Source organism: Pseudorasbora parva, chromosome 25, assembly GCF_024679245.1.
Source record: "Pseudorasbora parva isolate DD20220531a chromosome 25, ASM2467924v1, whole genome shotgun sequence".
Lineage (NCBI taxonomy): Eukaryota > Metazoa > Chordata > Actinopteri > Cypriniformes > Gobionidae > Pseudorasbora > Pseudorasbora parva.
In genome coordinates this window covers 18,791,141-18,817,448 of record NC_090196.1, presented here as the reverse complement: position 1 = coordinate 18,817,448, position 26,308 = coordinate 18,791,141, and the positions used below count along the sequence as shown (strand labels likewise).

Genomic DNA, 26,308 nt, shown 5'->3' with positions numbered 1-26,308 from the left:
TCAGGCTGTTTTTAGGACAGAGGAAACAGCGGTGTACAGATAAGTAAATTGTGTGAAAAATACTTTGTATTTTTACACGCGAAACATGAACTCATGTTATATTGCACACTGTGAACACAATCAAGGCTTCAAAAACACACGAAAAACGGGACCTTTAAACCGACAGCACCTGTTAGTGGGTATGCAGCAAGTGGACATTTTAAGGGCAAGTTTGACATGGGCCAAATTGAGATCAGAGCATCTCCAAAACTGCAGCTCTTGTGGGGTGTTCCCGGTCTGCAGTGGCCAGTATCTATAAAAAGTGGTCCAAGGAAGGAACAGTGGTGAACCGGTGACAGGGTCATGGGCGGCCAAGGCTCACTGATGCACATGGGGAGCAAAAGCTGGCCTGTGTGGTCCGATCAAACAGATGAGCTACTGTAGCTCAGATTGCTCAAGAAGTTAATGTCGGTTCTGATAGAAAGAAGTCAGAATACACAGTGCATCGCAATTTGTTGCATATGGGGCTGCATCGCCCAAACCAGTTCGGGTGCCCATGCTGACATGATCAATGGAGGCCTCACCTTGCAACATATAGGACTTAAATGATTTGCTGCTAACATCTTCACACCTTCAAGGGTCAAGCGGAGTCTATGCCTGAATAGGTCAGGTCATATATATAAAAAAAACATGGTTACTACTGGTATTGCTAACTAAATGTATTATTAAATAAATGAATAAAAAAATATTAGTATCGCTTTCAAAGAGTTTTCTGTTTATTTCTAATTAAATTGTAAAAATGTAATAAATTGTATTCATAATTTTATTAGTAGTAGTAGTATTAGAGATAGAATGTATAATAATAATACTAATAACCACAACAAATATTATTAAGATATACAATTTGTATTATTCTATTATTATTCTATTAAACAACAACAATTATTATAATCATTTTAATAATAATAAATTATATTTTATTAATATTATTTATATATTTATTTTAGGAATGATCACTGTAGTAACTGGTATTTAATGGCATAGAATGTTTCAGTGAAAAGGGCATATTAAAAAAATAATTTGGGGGATTCTAAGATTCAGTTCAATCAAGTGGAAAAAAATAATATCAGAAAAATCAATACATTTACTCAACACAAAATTGTTGACCCCATAAGTCACAACTAAATGCCCTTTTTATTAGCTTTCTCATCCATCATCAGCGTCTTGTATAAGTGATCTTCTCCTGTCATGTGCTGACCTGTGAGAGAAGCGCTTGAAGGGTGGCAGGAAACAGAGAACGCTTTAGGAATATATTTTGCATCAGAGAAACCTAGGGCTTTAAGACGGAGGGTCAGATGTGGCGGCGAGCGACTAACTGTGACTAACACTGTCATACTCTAAAGCATTCCGTGCTGATAGTGCTACGCTTCAAAAAATCCTGTTCTTAGTCAATATTTTTGTCTTATTTATTAAAAATAAATAAATTCACGGTAAGATCAATGACTTCATTAAAGGCCCCGATATACTCCTGGCGAAGTTCATTTTCATTCTTCACTTGGTGTAAAAAGAAGATTGAAATGCATGACCAGTGGTTTACTACACTGGCATACTGTTTCAAAGCTGACATCCCAAACTAGCGCACACACACACACACACACACACACACACACACATTGAGAGAACATTCTATTTCACCTTTTATTCACCTCTCGTGCAACAAGAATTTATAGTCTCCATCTCGTATATGTTTGAAAAGTCGTAAATAATCCTAAATCTCAATGCCTTCATTTTGATTTATGCCTCGGCTGACCAGACCCAGCACCAGTGTATCGCAGCATCCCATCACTAACTGAGTGTTCTGCCTGCCTGCCATGAAGGATGAGGAGACTCATACATCAGGATGACGTCGGGGAGGCCCCGGCTGAGGGAGAGAGAGAGTCTCTGGTGGATTGAAAGGCCATTTAAGAGTTTCATTCTGTCACCCAACACAGCCATAAGCCAACGCGGTTCTGACGAGCTCACTCGAACGAGTCTGCGCTGAAGAGCACTTGCATCGACTCATTTTTCTGTTCTCAACGTTTAGGGTGTCGCATCCTAACGTGATGCTTTATTACCCTGATGTCCCACGTATGTATAAAGCGGACTCGGTGACGACAGCTCAAAACGCTCTCAGTGTCTCAACAGTGAGTCATCTCATCTGTAAACAGCACGGATGTTATGCAACCAACTTTTGCCTGAAGCTGGAATCTCTGCAAACTTGAAAGTGGGCAAACAGTTTATTGTTGTTGTTGTCGTTGTTGTTAAGAAAATCCAGCAAACTCCAGAAGTGCAGAGGGTTTCCGTTAAACCCGTTAAAGCCACACAGTAGCAGAACTACAACAGGCTTGCAACACAACACAAAGCCATGTAAAGTGAACATGAATTCTCTTTCAAAATGCCCATAAAATATAAAAATATGTATCTGGAGTCACCCTTAAGAACTATTACAAACATGGAGTGGCCACAATGAAATTTTATTTACATGATGAGAGGAATCACATTGGCATCCAAATGATAACTACTCTACATAGAACAGAATATATATGGAGAAAATTACTAAAAGTGCCACTTCAACATAAAACAATTAACTATCAAATTCAAACATAAAAAGGTAAATGCATGCAAAAATGTATAGACAATTAAAACTGTTTTGTTTTAAAATATAGTTAAATATAACATTACAAAGTCATAACTACATATATACGATTTCAAAATATTTAATGCAGGTTTTATGTTAATTTTAAAATGATTTATTAATAGACATTAAAACTATTTAATTCTTGGTTTAAAACTTGTGTAAATACAACTATTTTATTCAGTTGTGAATTGTGAAATGTTACTAACATTTTTGTTTGAATTTTAATATCCACTTAATGTAATACAAACTTACAATTACATATTTAACTACATCTTTTTCATTTAAAGGTGCACTATGCAGCTTTTGTCCACTGGAGGGCGCCTATGCAAAACAAATGCGTAGTTTGATGACGAAAATTGTGTGAGCGCAGCATCTTGGGAGATGTGGTCTTCTCATCACAGCCGGTGAAAAATAGGACTCGGGCAGAAATCACGTTCATGCATGCGGTTATTAACGTTACTGTAGTCTAAAGCAGAGCAGGACCGAGTGTTATGGACCTGAGCAAAGCTGCTGGAGCGATTGTTAAACAAATACCCGCCTTGCGAATACCGGGACTTTTATTATGACGGGACGGGACTCATTTGCCGGGCGCCTGCACAGATCCGCTCTTCCGGTTATGATTTTGAGGTAATGTAGCTCTGTTTATCATATTAAATAGATTTAAGTGTGTTTAAAACGATGTTATGACGTTACTCCGTGGGTTCAGTTGTTCACACTGCTAAGAGTAAAGCGCTCCTGCCAAATAAAAGCCGAAACCGAGGGTAACGCAGATATGACGCGATTGACAGGCGACTCTCTCAAATGCAATGCTGCAACGTCCCTGTCCTTAGTTAAAATAGCAATTTTCTCACAATTTACAAATAGTTGGAAACATCTGGGATATTGTAGGTACTCAACTGAACAAAATATATAACACTGGCCTAGTGGTTTTTGGATATTTTACTGCAAAAATACTACATAGTTCACCTTTAAAAAACATGCATTAATAGACATTTAAAATAGTTTGTTTTAAAATGTAGCTTAATATCACAATGAAAAATTCATAATTCATCAAAACAAAAAAATATTTCACGCTTTATTTACTTGCCATTTAAAATGATTTATTATTATTAATAATAATATTGTCTAATAATTATGTTTAAATAAAAAAAATCACATTTTAAAGTATTTAATTCATGTTTTATTTATTTTAAAATAATTCATACACATTAAAAAACATTGAATTCATGTTTAAGACATATTTTTAATGTTTGATCTATTTGTTAATTAGAAAATGTGTTCATTTATTACTGCATTGTTAAAACTTAAATATCTATTAATTTGGGACCGACATTTATTTAGATTTCTCTTTAAATTGTTAAATTAAATAAAATTGTATTAATAAACATTTAAAATGGTTTTATTCATATTTAAAATGTAATTAAATCTAACAAAGTTAAACGTCTTATTTATTTAGATTTGTATTTTTTGAGTTATTAAATTGTTTGATTCCTACAGTAGATTTCATTTTTAAGTGGCACTCCTAGTCCTCCAAATACCCAAACATGTAGATATAAACTGTTGAAATCAGTACATCTGGATTTAGTTGGACATCATGTATCAAACAATCTGTGACTTATTCGCTTGAGTAGTCTATTGCATGTTGCGTAAAAGTCATTGCAAAAATACTGTTAATAAACATGTTTATAGTGGATTTACAACATGTTTATTTCTTCCAGTTCAGCATACCGTCTTCGGTCTTCATTTTGCAATATGTACGGCGAAGAATAATGGTTGATTATTTGATTGGCCATCTCCCTCAAACATCAAAGGACAGCAAGCACTAATGATACTGCGATTGCATTAGGAGTCAATCAAACAGCAGGAGTCTATGAGCAGATCAAAGCTGATCTGAGGAAACAAGCTTAAGATGCTCCGTCATCCATCTTTAATATAGCGTGTTCAATAAACTCAATATGACAACACCAACACAAGATCTCTCCCATATTGAGATGATGTGCATAAGCTGATGCTGTGGCACTTCAGGAAAAACCTTAAAAGTATAGGCCTTAATGTTGTTCCTCAAGAGCTTGATTCGGTTGAATTACTTTACGGATTCACGATTCAGGTATATTGCTCTTTGCTATCGAGAACTGCAAAAAAAATTCATATACATACATACACACATATGCACGCCCTGCAGCAGACTTACGCATGCCATCTTATATTTCATACAGTTGATTGGTGACGAACATGATGCAGGGCAAAAACTCACTGCTTGACAAATAACATACAAGATACTGGAGCAAAAATGTAAAACAAAAAACGTTTTTTCTCTTATTTTCATTATATCATTTGATATAGTTAAGCAATATTACACATATAAGGGTCAGAATATCACACAATTGCTATTTTTTGTCCTGAATAGCACAAGTGCAAATGTGATTTTTTTTTAAATTTAAAACAATTGTTTTTTTCTAAATTTTTTCAACGAAAATACTGCCTATAAAGCCAGAGCAGAACTGTTGCGGGTCTCAGAGGAACACACAGTATTTGGTTTGTATAGGTTTGTATGTATGAATCTACATTTTGAATGAATCAAGTGAACGAATAATTAAAATGGCCCATTCATAAAGAGAGTCATTTATTTAATTCCTGAATGAAATGATCAGCCGTATGAATGAATCAATGACTTACTGTGTGTGTGTGTGTGTGTGTGTGTGTGTGTGTGTGTGTGTGTGTGTGTGTGTGTGTGTGTGTGTGTGTGTGTGTGTGTGTGTGTGTGTGTCACGTGCACAAGCGCGCACGCACTATATATATATATAGCTAAATGTTTTGGGACACCTGCCTTTACATGCATATGAACTTTAATGGCATCCCATTCTTAATCCATAGGGTTTGAGTTGGGCCACCCTTTGCAGCTATAACAGCATCAACTTTTCTGGGAAGGCTTTCCACAAGGTTTAGGAGTGTGTTTATAGAAATTTTTGACCATTCTTCTAGAAGCGCATTTCTGAGGTCAGGCAGAAGGCCTGGCCCGCAGTCTCCCCTCTAATTCATCCCAAAGGTGTTCTATTAGGCTGAAGTCAGGACTCTGTGCAGGCCAGTCAAGTTCCTCCACACACAACTCTCACAAAGCCCAACCCCTGAAAAACAAGTCCATACCATAATCCCCCTCCACCAAACTTTACACTTGGCTCAATGCAGTGAGGCAAGTATCATTCTCCTGGCAACCACCAAACCCACACTCATCCATCAGATTGCCAGACAGAGAATCGTGATCAGTCACTCCAGAGAACACATCTCCACTGCTCTGGCGGTGTCTGTCTATCTATCCCATTATTGTGTAATACTAAAAAATATATTTATAAAATCAAATTAATACCATTTAAATGGATGGACCATGCTTTTTACGCCGCATTCAGAGGGGTTAACATAGGGGTTAACGCTTCCCATTTACTTTGAATGGGTGACATCATCCGTTGCTGAACTGAATTGTGGGTTCCGTCGCGTCGCTTCACTCGCTATAATTTAGCCTCAAAAAAGGTGAACAAACTCACACCAGTCTTTTTTACTGTGATGCTACTGTTCAAAAAAGGTATCCAAATACTTAATTTTCTTCTTTATCGTATCAAAACAAGAAAGAGCGAGATGTTGTTGTGTGCTATGGTTTATTAAGCAAAGAAGAACCTTAAACAAAAGCTTGTGTGAAGGTCTGAGCAGATCCACAATCCACCATTCAAGTCAAAAAATTGATTGGTTGATATTCTTTCGCCACACATCTTTAAATCCATCGTTAACGTTCACAAGAAACGTCCACTTGTGCACGGAATCTGTCTTAATGATGCCAGTTGATGTTTAAATTATGATTTAAAAGCATTCAGACAGTAAAAAAATGGAGAATATGATTCAGTAATTGATGACTCAGATGTCCTGCTTGTTCATTTTATGAAGCTTTGAAGAGGCAGGGGAAGAGCTGAGGCTCACGGTTGGATAGAGCACTCCTCAGCGTTTCACTCAGTGGTCTGGTGTGTGTACAGTTGTCTGCGCAATTACCTGTGTGTGCAAGCACATGAAACTGTGCCTTGAGGTGCAACAGTGATCCCATTATAATCTCCAGTTCACAAACTAGAGTTTTTTAAAAAAGCTTAAAAAATGGTTTCTTTTTAACTTGCAATGTCCTTTTTCCCTCCATTGCTGATTATACAGCATGTTTGTCTCTGCGATCTTGAGATGTCATTTTTTTCAGTCCCAAGCGTCTCCAGTGGAATCTATAGACCCATATTTTGTCCACCTGACAGTTCAGCAGTGCACACCTGCAGAATGTATAATGACTCTCTGTGCATTGCTATAACTCTCCGCTAAAGAACAGCAACTCGTAGAGTCAACACCTTTCTGGCACTTTAAGGCACTATAATCAAGGCAATTTGAGGCAAAGATTCTTTCAAGCCAAAAATCTGAATATACAATGTCAAACTTTAAAGGGTTAAATCACGTGACTTTAATGATCCGAACCGCTGATTCGATACATTCTGATTCATTAAGCTCCGAAGCTTTTCGGAGTGGTGTTTTGAAATCGGCCAATCACTATATAAGTCATTTAGTTGTTGTTTTTCGGCCCAAAAAAGCTATTCTCGTCGCTTCATAAAATTACTGTAGAGCCACTGTAGTGAGAAGGGCTTCGTAACGACATATTTAGTGCCTTTTATGGGTCTTGAGAGAGAAAATGGCATTGGTGTCAATGGAGGCCTTTCTGAGCCATCTGATTTCAACAAAAATATCTTAATTTGTGTTCCGAAGATGAACGGAGGTCTTACGGTGTCGAACGACATTAGGGTAAGTAATTAATGACAGAATATTCATTTTTGGGTGAGCTTACCCTTTAACATCAAGTCATTAATACATTCCAGTCGTCATTTTTTTGTCACACTAAAACCTAAAAAAATCAATTTTGATCCAATGATCCAATCAATTCCTAATGGACAAAATCAAGTCCCGTCCTACATCCTTCTTCAAGAAGTGGTTTCACTATGGGATACATCACAATAGGAAAGAAAATGTTTCATTTCGACTTTAAATATAAAAATAATCAGTATGATAATCGTTATAAAAGGCTATTTTGGCAATAATCCTTACTAGGGCTGTCACGATGTCAGAAATTGCACACCAAGGTTATCGTAGCCAAAAGAATTCACGGTAACGATATATCCCGATATCTATAGAAAACTTTCTGTTTATCTTTCTTTTATTTTTGTCAATGAATCATTTCTTTGCACAAGAATTGAGTCTCTAGCTTTCTCTGGCTTATTCTTTGACTGTGCCTAAGAAATAACCAGGAGAGAGAAAGTACCAAGTCAAGTTCAACAGTATTATAAATAAACTTTAACACCACAAATAATACATTAACCTGTCATCCAAGAAATGCCATATCCAAATTAAAATGCATAGTTCATGAGCACATTTTTTGACTAAAAGCCTCAAGGGATGTAAATATAACAAAACACAGAAAGGCGTCAAGGTTAATGTACTTTCCAGTTTCTGGACTAGCAAAATTATTGCAACTCTGTATAGTGACAGGATAAAGGACGCGGAGGTGGGTGAACAGGATATCAATATTATCGTCAATACCAGTATATTGTGACACGACACCACTACTTTTCTATAACAAACCACAAGCAAATCTTGCAAGATTTACACAGAATGTGGTTTGAGGAAAGTTAGTGCAAACAGTCAAAAGTTGAAGGCTGAACTTTCCATTACTACAGTTGATCAACAATGCATGGAGTTCACTGCATTGGAAAACAATGCCACAATTCATGTGAAACAACCTTTAGAAACATGTATAGGAAATAGATTATCTTCTGACAGCTCAAAACCCATAAAAAAACAACAACCTCGTCCTCTGTTAGTCACACAAATGTCTGTTCGTCTTCCGTCGATGCACTTCACAAACAGCTAACTGTCTAAAATGATTATATATCATTGGTTGATGGCTGACAGATACTAATGGGGTTTTGCTAAGAAGTAGGCGCACGCTACCAGCAGGACGCGACAATTGCATTTGGCTGAATGTAGAAGATACGAGGTGGGGGGTTAGAAAACAAATATGAAAGTCTAATTGTACAATACAGGCCTCCGACTGCCCCGCGGAAGGACAGGCCCTTTCGTGATGCGTTCTGTCGTCCGTTCATCAAAGTGACGGACGTGATCCGACAGTGCCACAGCCTCAAGTGAGACTAAAGCATGATTTTGCACTGTCACTGTTTGGTTGGTGGAAATAACAGCTGATGCAGAAGAGAAACAGTGAAATACTAGAACTCTGGGAGCAGAGGGGGAAGGGAAGGGGTCCTTGACTTTGTCATATGTTGTGTGAAATTACAAGTGAAGAAACCAAACCAGCATTCCCTTGAACTAAATATAAAAAGGGTTTTCAATTTCACATTGACTTAAACACATTGATAAATCCAACAACTTTAAAAATGAAAGCACTCTAATAAGAGCAGTATTTCTTAATTTGCGCTCGCATTAGAAAATGAAGTGGAGCACTGCCGGACTTGGACCTAAAGCGCACGGTTCTGCGCACACGCCTCAGACAGATCGCCACGTCAGTTTTGCGGATTATTGGGTTTGAATGATCAAAAATATGTAAAAATGCACATCCTGGCGAGTATTCAGGTAAACACAGTCAGGTATGTCTTAAATGAACGTATACAGAGTTGAGTGAGAAATTGTGTGTTAGAATGAATTTGGTCCGTGCAGGCCTTAAAGGAACGAGTATAATATTCTGTGTGATTTAATGTTAATCAAACAACAAAAGAAAATAGAAAATCACCCCATGCCTGACTTTAATATATTTATGAAGAGTCAGTGCATAGTTCATTTACAGAGTGACTATGCAGAAAAAAAGCAGGGCAGGAACATGCTGGCCAAGTGATTCAATATTTTTTTTAATTAAATATTTAATAAAACAAGGAATAATAAGTTCTGTCATATTATTTAATTACTTTTACTGTTTTTTGGTGTGCTATCGATTCAGTATCGGTATCAAGGTATTTTAGTCTGGTATCGTATCGAAGTAATAATTTTAGTATAGTGACAACACAAAGTATTTATATAATAGATATTCTCGTTTTTATGTTGGTTTACAAATTTGTACCTTTTTATTTTTACATTTTGTCAAGGGCTTGTTTACATTTATATTTTTTATAGAACTACTGAATGCCAAAGTTGCAAGTTAAATGATATAATTTAAATAAAATTGTGATAAATTAGTCGGCAGCTTAATCGATTAATCTATTGACTAATTTGTCGATTAATCGATTAATCTACCGACTAATTTGTCACAATAATTTTCAACAATTTTTATTAAAAACATATTTAACTTGCAACTTTAGTTACTTTAGTCGTTAATGGCAGCCCTACTGTTGTCACACGACTTCCTCAGGATGCATGCGAGGAAAAATAGTTACTTTGCATTAATTACATTTTGTTTTAAAATGTCTTAATTTTGATTGCATTTCAATTGTCAACGCATAAATGAAAAGCTAAATATCTATATAAATATCAGCGCAAGACACTATACAACATCCAAAAGTAACTGTCAAAACTGTCTAACAGCTTAAAGGTGCACTATGCAGCTTTTGTCCACTGGAGGGCGCCTATTCAAAACAAATGCGTAGTTTGATGACGCAAAGTGTGAGCGCAGCATCTTGGGAGATGTGGTCTTCTCATCACAGCCGGTGAAAAATAGGACTCGGGCAGAAATCACGTTCATGCATGCGGTTATTAACGTTACTGTAGTCTAAAGCAGAGCAGGATCGAGTGTTATGGACCTGAGCAAAGCTGCTGGAGCAATTGTTAAACAAATACCCGCCTTGCGAATACCGGGACTTTTATTATGACGAGACGGGACTCATTTGCCGGGCACCTGCACAGATCCGCTCTTCCGGTTATGATTTTGAGGTAATGTAGCTATGTTTATCATATTAGATACATTTAAGTGTGTTTAAAACGATGTTATGACTTTACTCCGTGCGTTCAGTTGTTCACACTGCTAAGAGTAAAGCGCTCCTGCCAAATAAAAGCCGAAACCGAGGGTAACGCAGATATGACGCAATTGACAGGCGACTCTCTCAAATGCAATGCTGCAACGTCCCTGTCCTTAGTTAAAATAGCAATTTTCTCACAATTTACAAATAGTTGGAAACATCTGGGATATTGTAGGTACTCAACTGAACAAAATATATAACACTGGCCTAGTGGTTTTTGGATATTTTACTGCAAAAATACTACATAGTTCACCTTTAAGCAAGGTCTAAAATCTAAATTAAAAATAAAATTAAGCAGACATTTCACACAGGCAAGCACACTTGTCATGTCAAAGACTTGTTCTTTAAACCCAGTTATGAAATTATTGAGCGTGTGTGTGGCGACTAATAGTGACAGTGAAGAGACTTGTGAAATGAGCCATGTCAATGCAGCGATCCCCAGCTGAGAGTGAAGTTACACATCAGATATCTAATGTACTGTAGTTACACCTTGTGTTGCCATGACCAGCAGGAATCGTTTCCGAAAGGCCTGAAACAAACATGTGAACACAAACGCTTCTAGCTACACTAGCCTGAACTGATGCATCATTTCATTCCAAACTCAGGACACAAATCCAGTGCACAACACAAATGCATGTTGCATTCTCAGCACTATAGCAGGGACTGGCCTATCCGGTTCAATGCCCAAGACATTGTAAAGTGTGAAAAATGAAGGTCAGTAAATAAAAAAATACAAGTGAATGATTTCTAAAGAGCTGGAAAACTAACCATGAAGAACACTTTTCTGCACTGAAAAGGAGGAGAACAAAAATCTATACCAATTTTAAACCACCATGTAGTCTAATAACATCCTGACGACACCCATTTCTCACATCATCTACAATCCAACTCTATCTGGCATGTTTTTAATAAAGCAACACCATCATATTCAGTTACCCAGGTCATGTTCTAACTCTCCTCCTCTGTTTTAACATTCACGAGACAAATGAACAGTTTAACATCGCTTTATCTTGTCTTGTCTCTTCCAATTCAGCCTCCAAAACATCTCATAGCAAGCTGTTCAGTTACACTAATGACTCTCAGTATGGGAGAAATAGCTCCAGAAATACACGCTCATGACTGCGTTGCACAGGCATAAATCAAAGGCATCATTTCATCCAGCCGGTTGGTGATTGTGATGTGTTTGTGCACCACTAAGGAGGGGGAGGGGGAAACATCAGCAGGCCAGCCTGGAGAGGAAATGGTGGTTGCCTTGGAAACCCTAGGCTGAGGAAGAGAGGGAGCGAGAGAGAGACAGAGGAAGGAAGAAAGGAAAGGAAGAACAAGTGAAGTGAGTGAGGAGAGTTGACCGAAGCATCATTGTTTCGCAATTTGTTTTTGTTTTGATTTAAAGGGATAGAAGATAAGCTATGTGAAAATCTATAATCTCAATATACATATATCTCACTACCGCCTCTCAACACACACACACACACACACATATGTATATGTGCATGTCTCCCACTCTGTGCATGCGTGCGTGCGTGCGCACAAAGTAAAACATTTTTTTTTTAATAAGTTACCTGGTTGCCTTAAAATTTTGAGTTCATTGAAATTAAACATTTTAGTAAATACAATGAACATTTTTGAGAATCGACAACCTTTATTTATTTTTTAAAACATTTTGAATGCATATTGGGTAATTGTGTGTTTTGTTTGTAATGACGCAGTGAAAAATTACTTATATTGCAAATATGCATATCGCAACGACACACAATATCTGAATGAATTTAATAGGCCACTTCAACATTGTGAATATACACACACAGATATGTCAAAACGGCTGCCTTGATGAGTACAGTATTCATGTAAACCCAGTCGATTATGCGATTATGCGAATAGTGACGTAATGCAGCCACTCCTACTAGCTACTTTGGGAGGTTTAATATAATATATACATTTTTTAATTGTAGTTTTTTAAAAGGGCATCTGAAAATAATAAACGTAAGTACAATGTAGTGTTGTTAAAAATATATGTTCTCCGAAACATATCGATACTGAAATGCTTCTGATACTCGTCTCCCATAGAATAAATCCAAAATATAGGCTGTGACAGAGAGTTGAAACAAACCCGCCTCCTCTTACTCACTCATTTTATTTGTAGTGTTACATGGCTTGAATTTCACCATGGGATTGCATGTATTGCATTTAATTTGACTACATCCCACAGATTTTGTGCTCACATCCAACACAAGGCCACCTCTCAGATCTTAATTTAGTTATTTTTCACTGCTTACTGCGCTTAAACTGGTCTTGGTGAGTATTACCTAGGGATGCAACAATACAGTTAGTCCCCGGTTCAATACATGCCTCAGTTTTTTAACTATGGTTTTCGGTTTGGTTCGGTTCTGATGGCTTGTCACATTCGTTTTTTTGTTATTCTATTCTTAGGGGACAGGGACAGCAAGAGGTTAATACTATTTTGCAATACTTTTTATTTATTTTACCTAAAAGACTTGAAAAACGTTACTTAAACTTAGAACTTTACTTTTAAAAAAACGTGTACACATTCCTGTGTATTGTTTAATATTAAATAAATACATATAAAGATTTACACTGGCTGTACAGCAGCATATAAACATGAAATTGAATGAATAAATGTAAAAAAAAAAACTCTACTTAGACTTCACTTTCACTTTAAAATATACATTGATTCTAATTAAAGCTACTGTATTAAAGTTTTTCAGTCAAGCAGTGAGTGATTTTCTCTTTGTCTTTTGTCGTATTTTTAATCACTAAAGGTATAGTATAATAGTTTACTCAAAAATTCGGTCATCAATTACTGGCACTGAAGTTGTTTTAAACCTGTATAAAGTTCTTTCTTCTGTTGGACATAAAATATATTTTGAAGAATGTTGGAAACCAACCAGTTGCTGGACACCATTGTCTGGTATTCAACTGTCTGTGTTCAACAGAAGAAATTAATACAGGTTTGGAACAACATTAGAGTGAGTAAATAATGACAATTTTAGAGCGAACTGTCCCTTTAAGGACAAGCGGCAGCGTGTTAACTAGGCTGCGCTGCTGTCAATTTAAGACCTGCAAGCATCTATTATACAGACACACACCGGTTTTACTTTCACTTCAGACATAACCGACTGTGTTTATGTTAACCTTGTGTGTATTTGACCGTTTTAACACAGTAAGACTACTTAAGTCCAGTAATTACACGTTTGACAGGCTTTTAGTGCTCTCGCTCAGAAAAGCGCATGCTAAAACAGTTCATAAGCACACAAATTAAATGTTTTTGGCAAGGCTTTAAAACACATGCAAATAATGAACTTCTGCGATTGTGAATAAATATAGTGCTCTGTGAGTAGAACTCTACCACTAATGTGTAATGTAAATGTATGTGGCGTTGTTCAGTATTGGGATGGAGGGAAATGATAGAATATGTAGAAAAATAATTAAAGGAACTGCATGTAAGAAATGTATTTCAATTAATCATAAAATGGCCCTGATATGTCACTAAACATTAAGAAATCATGTTAATTTCAAATACTTATATCACTGACAACAGTAGTCCGGCCAGATATTGTCATTTAAAAGTTGTTGTTGCAGCCCTCAACTGATGTTGATGTTGACATGTTTTGTTTTGGCCTGAAGCTCCCCCCTACACCTATCTACCAATCACGAAGTCAGTAGTGTTTCGGCATCCGGGCTGCCAGATCTTCTCTTGTTACCACAGCTGCAGCTGCAAATGTTCCTGCTGATCCTGCAGCCTATCTGGCAACCTCGAGTCAGGGGGAGGGGGAGAGGGGATAGTGATTGCAGTACCAGTGTTGGCCACAATCTTATATACATTTCCTTTGATTAAATGCGAAACTGAAACTGAAAAAAAAAAAAAACGCAATTCACAAGCGCATATTGAACCGTGAATGCCATACCGAACGGTTCAATATTATATTGATAATTGTGGCATCCCTAGTATTAACATATACACAGTCAGTTATGTTTTTTAAACAGTTGAGATGCATACAAAACAGTATATTAGATCCATGCATTCTGTCAGAATGTGACAGCAGCCTAATATACCTGCTGCAGAAAAAAATATGGCCTATTTTCCCCATGGTATCGATGTCAAAACTTCGGCCAGTGAAAATTCTGAATGGCTAGAAACTTTGGGAAACCACTAGCCACAGTGGCTGGTAAGGAAAGAAGTTAATGTCAACATATTTATGCTCACTCACAACCACATACACGCACATACATGCAATGATTGGAGTCTTATGTTCTAATGCTAGCTACAACTAGCCACAATAACTCATTTCAAATAGGCAACTAACCAACATTAGCCAGCAAAAATAGCAACCTTGGCTGTCACAATATCTTGATATCTCTCAAGATTTGGGACTGTCAGCATCAATCCAGCCAAATGAGAGTAATGAGGGAAATAATCCAGGTTAAAATACAGTTCAGCTCATTGACAAAAACACACTTTGTAAACGGTGTACATCGACTCCACAGATGTAGCAGTGCCTTACTGTCAACACATTTCTGTTGGTTTTTACAAACTGAGGTAGGAGTCAAATTTGTTACATATGATTTCGAAACACTGCTAACATTCTTGTCATTTACCTCAAACTGTAGCCTGATGCTTTCCACAAAATTACAATATGTCCTCATTACATCTGGCGGAGTGAAAAATACATTCAAAATGCTTTTAAACCAAAATAAGCCATATTGGTTCTTTCTATCTGGTTGCATCATACATTGAGATGGTACCCAGACATATCAGGGAGGGGATGTCTCCAAGTCTCTCCTATAACCCCCCACACAACAATAACAACAACTTCCCCAATATTGCAGGTTGGCTCATTTTAGCTGCAAGTACCTTTCCTCACAGATCTCTCGGCAAGTTTGGAGAGCCATCAGGAAATAAACAAGCAAACAGTTCATTCAAAAGTACAAAAGCAGCACAAGCTCCATTAATACATATAATCCGACCAGGAGAATGTTAGAAAAATATACTACCAAAAACACCAAAATACAAACAAGGACACTTCCTGTGTCCTAACTAGGTACATTGTGACAAGCATTTTTTCTGTCCACACTATAAATACAAAACTGCATAGAAGATAGTTGATGTTTAATTCAAGTGATAAAGTGCAGAATTTTGGACCAGTGAGATTTCACAATGTGCAGAGCTACTGTGCAACACTTCAGAAACAGAAACCAAAAATATAAAAATCATTCAAATGCTTGTCAATTGTCGAGGTCAGATGGCGACGGCAGCTTATGGGTTGTCACGTATAACTTACAGTTATTGCATCACACCTGGTTTGGACAATTCTGATAAGGTTCCTCATCAGGATTGTCACCATATTTATGGATATGAAAAAGACCAATGCTAAGAAACCCAGGCTATTTGCCTATAGTAAAAATGGACTCTTAAAATGTAGATGTAGAGATCACTCACACGGCACAGTCCGGAGGTAGAGGTTGTCACGTATGATTTGCTGAAGCTCGTGGTCCACTGAACCTTTCTGGAACCGTAGGTTGAGATAATGGCGGAGATCTTTATCCACAACACCTCCTGTAAAAGGTAAATAAAAACACAAAGTAAGTTAACTGGTAAATGCAGACTCTAAGATACCCCTAAAAAAGTTATAATAATTTGAAGTGTGTAGCTCCCCCCTCCTTATAGTGTTACCTGAGAGGTTGTACAATTGCGTTAGTAAGGTAGGGTTCGGTAGCAAACAATAAATAAATGATATATATTATATAAAGTGTCTACAAGAGACAAAGTTGTTTGTTTAAATGTGAACCGTTAAGTTTGAATGAGTGGAGTTCCACAAGGTTCATTCTTAGGTCCTTACAAATTCTGTTTGTTTAAGCCCTTTAGACACTTCATGAAATCCCATATAGAGCATGTGTCATTTAGCATTAGCACGTCCCATTTGTTGAGTCTGAAGTTGTCACATTCATGCAGCTGACTTTTATAAGTTAGCTTCAATGGTTCAGGGACATTTCATATGTATAAATGTATCACAAAATGATTCCCTAAATGATTAATTTTACCGATGCATCCAACAGTCTGTGTTGTCTGTGCTTATCACATAGCTAGTCATGCAACAACATCTTGACCAAGAGGCACTTAGAGACACCAAGGCAAATGCTGAAAATAAACGGTAGCTTGAGCTTTCTATCATTTCTCTGAGGTGAACAAAGGACAGAAAAATGACAAATCGTCTCGCGCTACTGTGCCTCAAGAGAACCAGGCAGATCTACTTTTTTTTTTCCTTGCTCCAATCATAACCTTGACCATTCGGCACAGCTGAGCATGGATACATTGGGATGCATGCTTGGAAATTCAAAAATCATGTGTGCGAGAAGATCCTTTGAGAATCCCACATGTGTGCGAGAAGATCCTTTGAGAATAAAAGCATCCGGCATGAACCTGCACACCATTTCACAAGTTCAGAATACATTACATCTCATTGTCACCGGTTAACAAAGGCAAAAACCTGGTACTCCAAAATCCATTCATGGAAGATCCTTTCTAACGTCACCATAATATACATAGAAGAATCACTATTGTCAAGATTTTCTATTAACAAATCTCTGCATGACACTGTGAGTAGAAAACGATGCTCAAGTAAAATAATAAAAAAATGCAACAATCAAGCTTAAACAGCTGTTGCGGCTGAAAGGACACACCGGAATACCGTCACACCATTCCAGGGAAATGACAAAAGGAATAAATAAATAAATCTCACAAGTATCTCCAGTCAACAATCCTAAATAAATATCTCACTTGTCATCATCCATAATAATAATGGCTCTCTCCTCCCCCTCTTTCCCATAAAACTACTGTATCCCAATCGTAATTCCAGCGGTCCAGATGATGTGCTCCTCTGTCTCTAGCTTGGATCTACTCACCCCTTCCAAAATCCTTTTTGCTATTCCCCTTTATGCTTTCAATCCCATTTTTTAACTAGTCCTTTATATATCAATGGATGCAGCAGTGATGGAGTCTCCCGTTCTGCAGCTAATTTAATCCAGAGAAGAGAGGGAATGCAGGAGGAGGAGGAGAGGAAGAGACGGAGTCGTCGACAGTCAGGAGACAACAGAGAGAGGGAAAAAAAGGTTCTGCAAGAGGAGAGCCTATCACAATGAAGCCTGTATTCTCGTTTGCTGGGCAGAAAGTGAGGTCTGATATCGCCCCCTGACCGCAAACAACGGTACTGCAATGGTTGAGGGTGAGTGTGCGTGATACAGATGCTTTCGGACACACCACCAAAAAGGCCAGCTTGTTCACACCAGATGCTTCCTGCTAGTTGGCATCGTGTGAACTTGTTGACCTTGTGAACACATCAGTGTCAAGAGTGAAGAAAGCAAGTAGCAGCACGCACTCTGAGAGCACAATGACCTGCCAAGTCTAGCTGGAAATGAATAGGCTGTTTAAAAATGACTTAAATCTGTTTATCACTGTCTCACAATAGCATTACCCTAAAATTGGTAAATAATACACTTTTTCCCACATTATTACAGTTGATTCACTATAGTTTAGAAAATGGTAATAAAATATGACAAGAACTGTGAACGGTGCCAGTACAAATTCATCTTGATGGTATGTAATGGATTATAATCAATCAAACTATATATATATATATATATATATATATATATATATATATATATATATATATATATATATATATATATATATATATATATATATATATATATATATATATATATATATATTAAAAAAGTTCAAATAAAATTAGGATAAAGTATATCTATATATAACTTATACCTTTATTTTAACTTTATTTTAACTTTTTTGATATGATTAAAGGGTTTGACAGTAATCGCATCATACATACAAACAAGTATACAAGTAGACATACAGTCAAACCAAAAATTATTCAAACTCCAGATATCATTTTTTTAAAATAATTTTTTACAATACTTTATTAATGTAAGTGAGAATAGCAAAATTAAGTAAACTGACATATTATACTCCCAAAATTCTTGTGGGCATACAATACAGTGGACTACCGGTAAAATTATTCAGACACCATGTTTTGCTTTTAATTTTTTATTTTATTATTGCTAATGGGACCTTTTACACCACGGACTGAAAAAAGGAAGCATTGGTTGACCTAAATTGATATTATATATATATATATATATATATATATATATATATATATATATATATATATATATATATATATATATATATATATATACTCCATACACATACATACACACACACACACACGTATATATACAGATACATAATATTTATTTTAGAGTCTCTTTAGTGTTATTTCATAAAAACTGACTTAAAAATGCTCTCTTTTTAAAAACTTACTAGCAATAAACACTAACTAGACGACTAGCAATTGCAGGTGTTGGGTAAGTTACTCTACAAAAAGTCATGAATTACTAGCTACCAGTTACATTTTCAGAGTAAATAGATTACTGTACTAATTACGCTCTCAAAAAAGGATTGCGTTAATATTAATGTAATGTAACTGAATAAGGTTACATTTCCCATTTTAAAAATACACAAAAACAGCATTTGTAAATGATTTGTTTTTTAGGTATGAATATGTGAAACTACATTAAAACAACATTCTTAAAAAATGGCATATCTGGAATGGCAACAGTGATAAGGTTGACAAGCTCACTATAGACTTACACAATGGACCGTAAACTGAGATCAACATTTTGTGCGGAAAGATCACAGGCTTGCATCTGGATGCGTTTTTACATTTTTTCTGGTCATTGAGAAGCTTGAAATTCTGATTGTTTGGAATGTGAGGATGAAAATTATACAGCAGACAGGAGTAACAATAACCCATAGTTATAGTGAGGCAGCAGAAGTGACCTTGATATAACCCTTTAGAAATGAAATTCGTGTGGGTGAATGAAAAAACAGCCGCATCCAAGACGGTATGTGAAAAATCTGCACACAACGGCTGCGGAGAAAATTATTAAGTGCCGAAATTGTGTTGAGGAATGCACAGGAGGCGTTTCAGCTGATCTCAGATCACTTATCTTGTTGCTCGGCCTGTGAAAAAGAAGCATATCTGCTGAGAATACATCTTCATGACTCAGTCAATATTACAAGGAGAGAGTCTGAGGTCACAGCTGAGATTTTGTGGAGGAGGACAAACCTTTGACTCATGAGAGAGCACGGTCACTTCATTTGTCAGCACGACGGATGACACAGTGGGCAAAGGCATGACGTGAGGGTGAGAGAGAGTCGGACAGCTGTTAAAAACACTCTCTCTTTCTCACGCTCTCACTTTCTCTCAATCCCAGAGGACGCCGCTTTGTGTCATCTCTCAGCCACTTCTGCACAAGTGATGACAGATGCTTGTTGATTAACCAGTCAATAAATTCAAAAGACACACGTACAAAAACAAATAGGCACAGAGATGAGATGGGACATGGGGATCGGGATAGTGTGTGATCGGGTTTAGTCTACATGACCTAAAGAGGTCTGTATGAAGGCCTGCTTGTCTCTCGATTTTTGAAAATCTCGAAAATCTGATTTTTTGGGGGTACAATTTTTAGATACAAAGTCACAATTACTACAGGAAGTACTCAATTGTGAGATATAAATAAAGATATAGGGCCAAAATTACAAGATTTGGTTACACTGTGTGATATAAAGTCACAATCACTGTGATTTTTCCAAACATACTTGCTGATCCAGGAACAATATTTCTGTTTTAAAATATGCCTAACCCTACCCATAACTTATCCATAAAATCAGCAGGAAATAATACACTAATGTCGAAGCACCTAATCCTGTTTGTAAGCCTAAACATGACATAATCTGATTGGTTGATTTGAATGCTGTTCCTGGATTAACGTCTTAAGCCGCGTTTAAACAGCACTAGGTAACTTTTCAACCTTCATAATATATTTTTTAAGACTCTTGTGATTATTAATCGACTTACAATAGGTTGAATGACACGTCTGCCATAGCCTGATGGGGTTTGTATCGTTTATAATCGTACTCTTAAACTTCGGGTTTCGGGTAGTAACCAGAGAACAAAAAGAACTACAAAATTCGACTGCTTTACGGCATATACGTCACTTCCACCAACACCCACACTTCCTTAAATTCGGACGTGCGAGCCCAACTTTGTTCGTCGGATAATATAGTCATGTCCGAAGCAGCAGACACAAATAAGAAAGAAAAGGTTTTGTTGGAGGAAAGCAATAAGAGGAAACGAAAAAGTGATGGGATTAAAGGCAGGACGAGGATCAAAATGTGACCAGCGTTTGCTCGTCGGCGTGAGCTGAAGGAGGCGTGCCCGACCGATGCTGTCCTGCTTATTACGGTGAGCTACCACTCAAACATTGAACTGAAGTATCATATAGATTCTGTAAAACGGTAACCAATAGACTACTATAATGACGCTGGCTTGTAAACGTGAGCATCGTGATTATTTGGCGTTTGAAAAAAATAAAACCCATGAAATTATATTCATATGACATGCTGAAACATATGCCACTGACTGTAACGTTACCTGGGATGAAGACATTTCACACGTGACGTCAGAAGAACTCTGAACTCCTCTTGCAGTGTTCAGGGGAACTGTTAGTACTGCACCGACCCGCGGGACGCTTTTATGAAGTTATTTGGCCTGCACCGCACCACTGTATATATTTTTACAACCCGCCGCGCACCCACGACCATTAAATAGACATACGCGGTCCGCGGGTTATGAGACGACCGACGCATCACTAGTTCAGCGGGTTATGAGACGACCGACGCATCACTAGTTCAGCGGGTTATGAGACGACCGACGCATCACTAGTTCAGCGGGTTATGAGACGACCGACGCATCACTAGTTCAGCGGGTTATGAGACGACCGACGCATCACTAGTTCAGCGGGTTATGAGACGACCGACACATCACTAGTTCAGGGCTATCAGGGTTGTCATGTCAACAAATGCACGCGCGATGGCATCCCCTGTTGTAGGATGACAGATCTTACGACAGTAGTTAAGGACATTATTTTTTCCAAACTGTAGGGGGACCCCGAGAGCAAAAGTAGCCAAGTGCGGCTTTAAGCGAAAAAAGTTCCTGGGACAAATTGTTCCAGGTAATTTCGGTGGAAACAGGGTGTTTGCTAGCCTGACAAGCCAGACCCACATCAAGATGTTTGGTCTGGAAACTCACCATTGACAGGGCTCAATCCGAGGGGCGGGATAAACGGTTGTCTTTCAAACTCCCTCTGCACGCGATAGGATAGCCCTACACCAACCAGAGCATGAAGGTGAAACAGAGCTTGTTGATAAGATTAAACATTCGCCGTATCCGGTCGGCTAAACTCCGAACACATCTTCCCTTTTTAAGAATGACTTAATAAAGCTTAACGCCAAGTCTTCCAGAGTAGCGGCCAAAGCTGATTCGAAAGACCGCCGTTCGCCAGTTTCTGTGTTTACTAGAAGCACGCAAACTCGGCCGTCGTCATCATGGCCCCGCCCGCCGACTCTATACACAATGTGATTGGCCCATCCAGAGTGAGAGGAATACAGCTCAGAAGGGTATTGAGAGTTCCTAGACGACACTCGCGGGCAGATTAAATTTGCTGCCGCTAGGGTGCGTCTAGATTTCTAGGCTAGGTGTTTGCAGATCCTGGAAAAAAATTCCAAGCAACCAATCAGTTCAGCATAAAAGTATATTGTGAGATATAAAGTTGCTTGATCACATTTGAGATTCAATGTCATAATTATAAAAAAAACAAAAGTATAATTATATTTGTTGTCAAAGTCAAAATTACATGAAATTCATAATTCCAAAAATTAAAAACACATTGTGATATAAAAACTCAATAGCGAAAGTTATTTTTAGATAGTTACCATTACAACGTCACAATTTTTACGATAAATAGTCACATATTGAGATTTAAAGTCACAACTTTAATTGCGAGAAACTAAGTCCTAATAGTTATGAGATTTGGGGCCAATTTTAATGATCAGAGCACATGGGCTGAAATGCATGGAGCAGGACCACTGTTGCTAGTTTAACGATGGAAAAAACGGTCGGAGCGACAGGTGCATTGTCCAAAAGGGTTGTACCTAGTGCAAACCAATCAGTCTTTAAAAGCCAGTTGTGCTTGCACCATGGTGGAATTTGCGAGAGGAAAGACTGAACGCTTCTCCAGAGAGGAATCCTTTTATTTTTTTATATTTAAAAAATGTTTGTGTGCTGCTGCATGTCCCTGTGTTTGTAATAAGCAGTGTAAACACGTTGTGCACCCGTCTATAGGTGCATATTACTAACACCCCCTTTAAATAACAAAAAATTAAAGACCAGGTTTTTGCTGATCAATGGCGCAGTCATAATCAATTGCCTCAAAATAGCAACATGCCAACAATGCGCCTGAAGACACCTTGTTTTCAGATCAGTACCCTCAGGGAGAACAGATGGGCGCGAGTGCATTTGCTATATAAACAATGTGGCGCCGGACGTGAAAATGATAACTGCATCGGGCTGAAAATAGCTCAGAAAAGAAAATGGCCTAATGCGCGGGTGTATGATATAGCCCATAATCACAATTACAAGAAGTAAGTAAAGATATAGTCACAATTACAAGAAGTTAAGTTGCAACTACCTTAATTTTTTATTCTGAGGCAGAAACAGGCTTCCAGACCCTCAATAACGTCCATATGATATGGTTAATACACTCTGATAAGGTGGCAATATGTCAACATTGATTTGTTCTCACTGGACAGGAGGTTAATAAAACATTCCAATGTGAGTTTCAGCAGTTTTTTTTTTTTTTTTTTTGACAGCATAATCACAGCTGACACCAGTGCACTCGCTGAGGACAGCCGAGCAGCCTATCGATCGCCTGAAAGTTTTCCTCCACTGGAAAGTTGTTTGGTGCTAGAGGCCTTCAGCTCAAATAGACTAAAGCGGGGAGCCGCGATAAAGCTCTGGACACAGAGAGGGAAACCACGTGTGATGCCGGCCAAGAATCAATATCTCCCATTCGCTACCATCAACTCCTACGAGAGGTCAGATTCTACATCTTTGAGTAGATACAAACAACACAAAATATTTCTCTCTCAGCTCTGTTTCTTTCTACAGAGGCAGAGATATCAAATCACTGTGCTTCTTACCTCTGTTTATTTCATTTTAGAAAGCTGGGGTCTCATTTAGAAAACTTTGCGTAGATTTCATCCTAAAAGTGTACGCATGTACTAAAGCAAGATTTTGCATACGCACAAAAAAATTCTGATTTCTAAAACCATGCGTATGCCAGAACCTGCGCAAAATCCCTTTATAAATCCCAGCCAGCAGCAGATTGTGCGTAAGTGTATCTCCACCCTGTCTCCTCCCCGAAATCCCCATATATGGAGCTTACAACGCCTGGTTTTACTATGCATGACCTCATCTGCATATCATTTGCATGCATATTCCCATCCACGTGACACCATGTTTTAACACTGTCAAAGGTAAAAGACATTGAAAAATATTAGATATGGACTATAAATGTCATTTGTGCTTTACACATTACATTGCTAAAAATCATTCAATATCCTTTTTATGTTGTAGAATAAATATATCAGAATATTAATAAAAACCAAATTGTATAAAATACTTCTCAGGTAGCCTATTATATTGTTAAATAAAGTGTTATTTTAATAAATAAAAAAATATTTAGTTAATTTTAAACACTTCAAATCAAATAAAATTCATGCAGTTTTGCTGATAATGTCCCTGAATGAAAACTCGTTCTCTCCTTATTCTGCTACTGGCGTAATCCTCCACGGAGCTTTAAATACCCGGGTCACCGGAGGATTTATATGTTTTTAACAAATAGACTGATCGTTAACACCTTGACAAAAATCACAGAATTAATTTTGTGGGATAAAATGTTATAGTGAACACATGCTTCTTTATGACGGTTTTGTAATGTAATAGTGCTTCAATTGTGCTTCATGACTATATTTGCAGACTTTGATATTTTATGATATATGTACATTAAGGTAGATATTTCGTTTTTTACACTGTGTTCTGCAGTTCTCTAATAAAAGGGTATTTCATGCTATTCTGTATCACATCGCACCATCTCCTCCTGTGCTCCCGTTGTGGACGATGTGACTGTAAGGCAGCGCTGATTATTATTTTTTACATTTTTTAAATACATTTTGAATTACGTTTGAATTTCACTAGATGCATTTAACCTAAAACAATCAGCACAAATTACACTGTTGGATTTAATCTTCATGATAATGTGGATATAACGTATGAAATGGAGTGAAAATTAAATGTCATTAATTCTTATAATCGTTCTTCTCACATTTATTTTCTACGATCTAACTTCATTTCACAATCTCACCATCTGTGCTGCCAATTCCCTGTCTCCAGAATGTGTGTACGCACAGCTCAGTTTGCTTAAAGGTGTGCACATTCTCCCGTCAAGTTTGTTTTTTATAGATAATAACCTTTGCGTGAGATTTCCAGCCCTGTTGTGTGCGTGCGCTTTATAAATGAGACCCCTGGACTATTGCAGCTGTGGCCTGACATATTAAGCCATGGTGCTTATGTGGGTGACATGGGGTTTGATTCTATTTCTATTACAAAAAAGTCAGATAAAATGGCTCAATTCAACTCGTCTGATTTAACCATAAAAAAAATATCACCAGGGTTTGTAAAATTAAATTCCAGGACTTTAAAGCACTACTTTTTTGGTTCTCAAGGACTACAATCAGAGATCTCACTTATCACACAATATATTTATTATCTTTCAAATTCTAAAAAAGATAAATAAAATAAATAAATAAAAATGGTACAAATTAAACAAAGATATTATTTTTCAAACTGATTTTTTTTCTCATGAATATATGAAAACAGCTGTATCATATACTTGGATATTTATATGAGCAATATCACTCTACTAGCTATGCAAAATATCTCTATTTCAGACAGGCTGCAGCATTATTTTGCGTTAAGATTGTTTTTTAATGACATTAATTACTGCATAATTTGTTCTGAAACAGAAGTAACTTAATGTTATGTGTATTTTACTTTGCATTATTTTCAGCAGAGTAAAAGTACAGCGCTTCCAGTAGGCTATCGGAGCGGATAACACTGGAAACGTTTTATTTACAAGTTGTTTATTTAATCTTTTCATTTTATTTGTTGGACCTTTTTTCTGAATACTGCTTTATCCAAGTACAGATTTAGATCACTCAATATTCAGAAACGGGTGCAGTTTAATTCCTAAATTGTATTTTATCGGTTGATTAAAATAAAAGAATGCTTGGTAAAAAAATTAATATGAGAGAAATCATTGCCTACCATTGCCACTGCATTTTTTTTTTCTTTGCAGAAAAAAAAAAATTTGAATAAAACATTTTGGCTTTGGTATCAACACTGGGCACAATGTAGCTTTAAAGACTACAATCGGGCAAAAGGAAAGAATCGTGACACAGACCCCTGCATTTGAACTCATACAGCATGACACCGTTTTGTATTTTGACTCAAACAATCCACATTTACAACTAGGCGTAAATCCAAAATGCATAGCCGAAGCTATCAATCTCTTTCCTTTGTTAAATGAAGAAAAGAGAGAACTGCTAATTATGGTTCCG

At 37.2% G+C, this 26,308-nt stretch overlaps 1 protein-coding gene across 8 annotated transcripts in view; it reads right to left on the bottom strand.

Moving 5' to 3' along the window:
• magi2b (membrane associated guanylate kinase, WW and PDZ domain containing 2b) overlaps window positions 1-26,308 on the bottom strand; it is a 129,328-nt gene that overhangs the window by 85,950 nt on the left and 17,070 nt on the right. For 7 of the 8 annotated variants that reach the window (XM_067436888.1, XM_067436892.1, XM_067436889.1 and 4 more), the window contains exon 2: window positions 16,142-16,258. In XM_067436888.1, the coding sequence (XP_067292989.1) occupies window positions 16,142-16,258 (117 nt within the window). Of the gene's footprint in view, window positions 1-16,141; window positions 16,259-17,604; window positions 17,784-26,308 lie in introns of those variants that run through there. The other variant, XM_067436894.1, reaches the window with a different exon arrangement.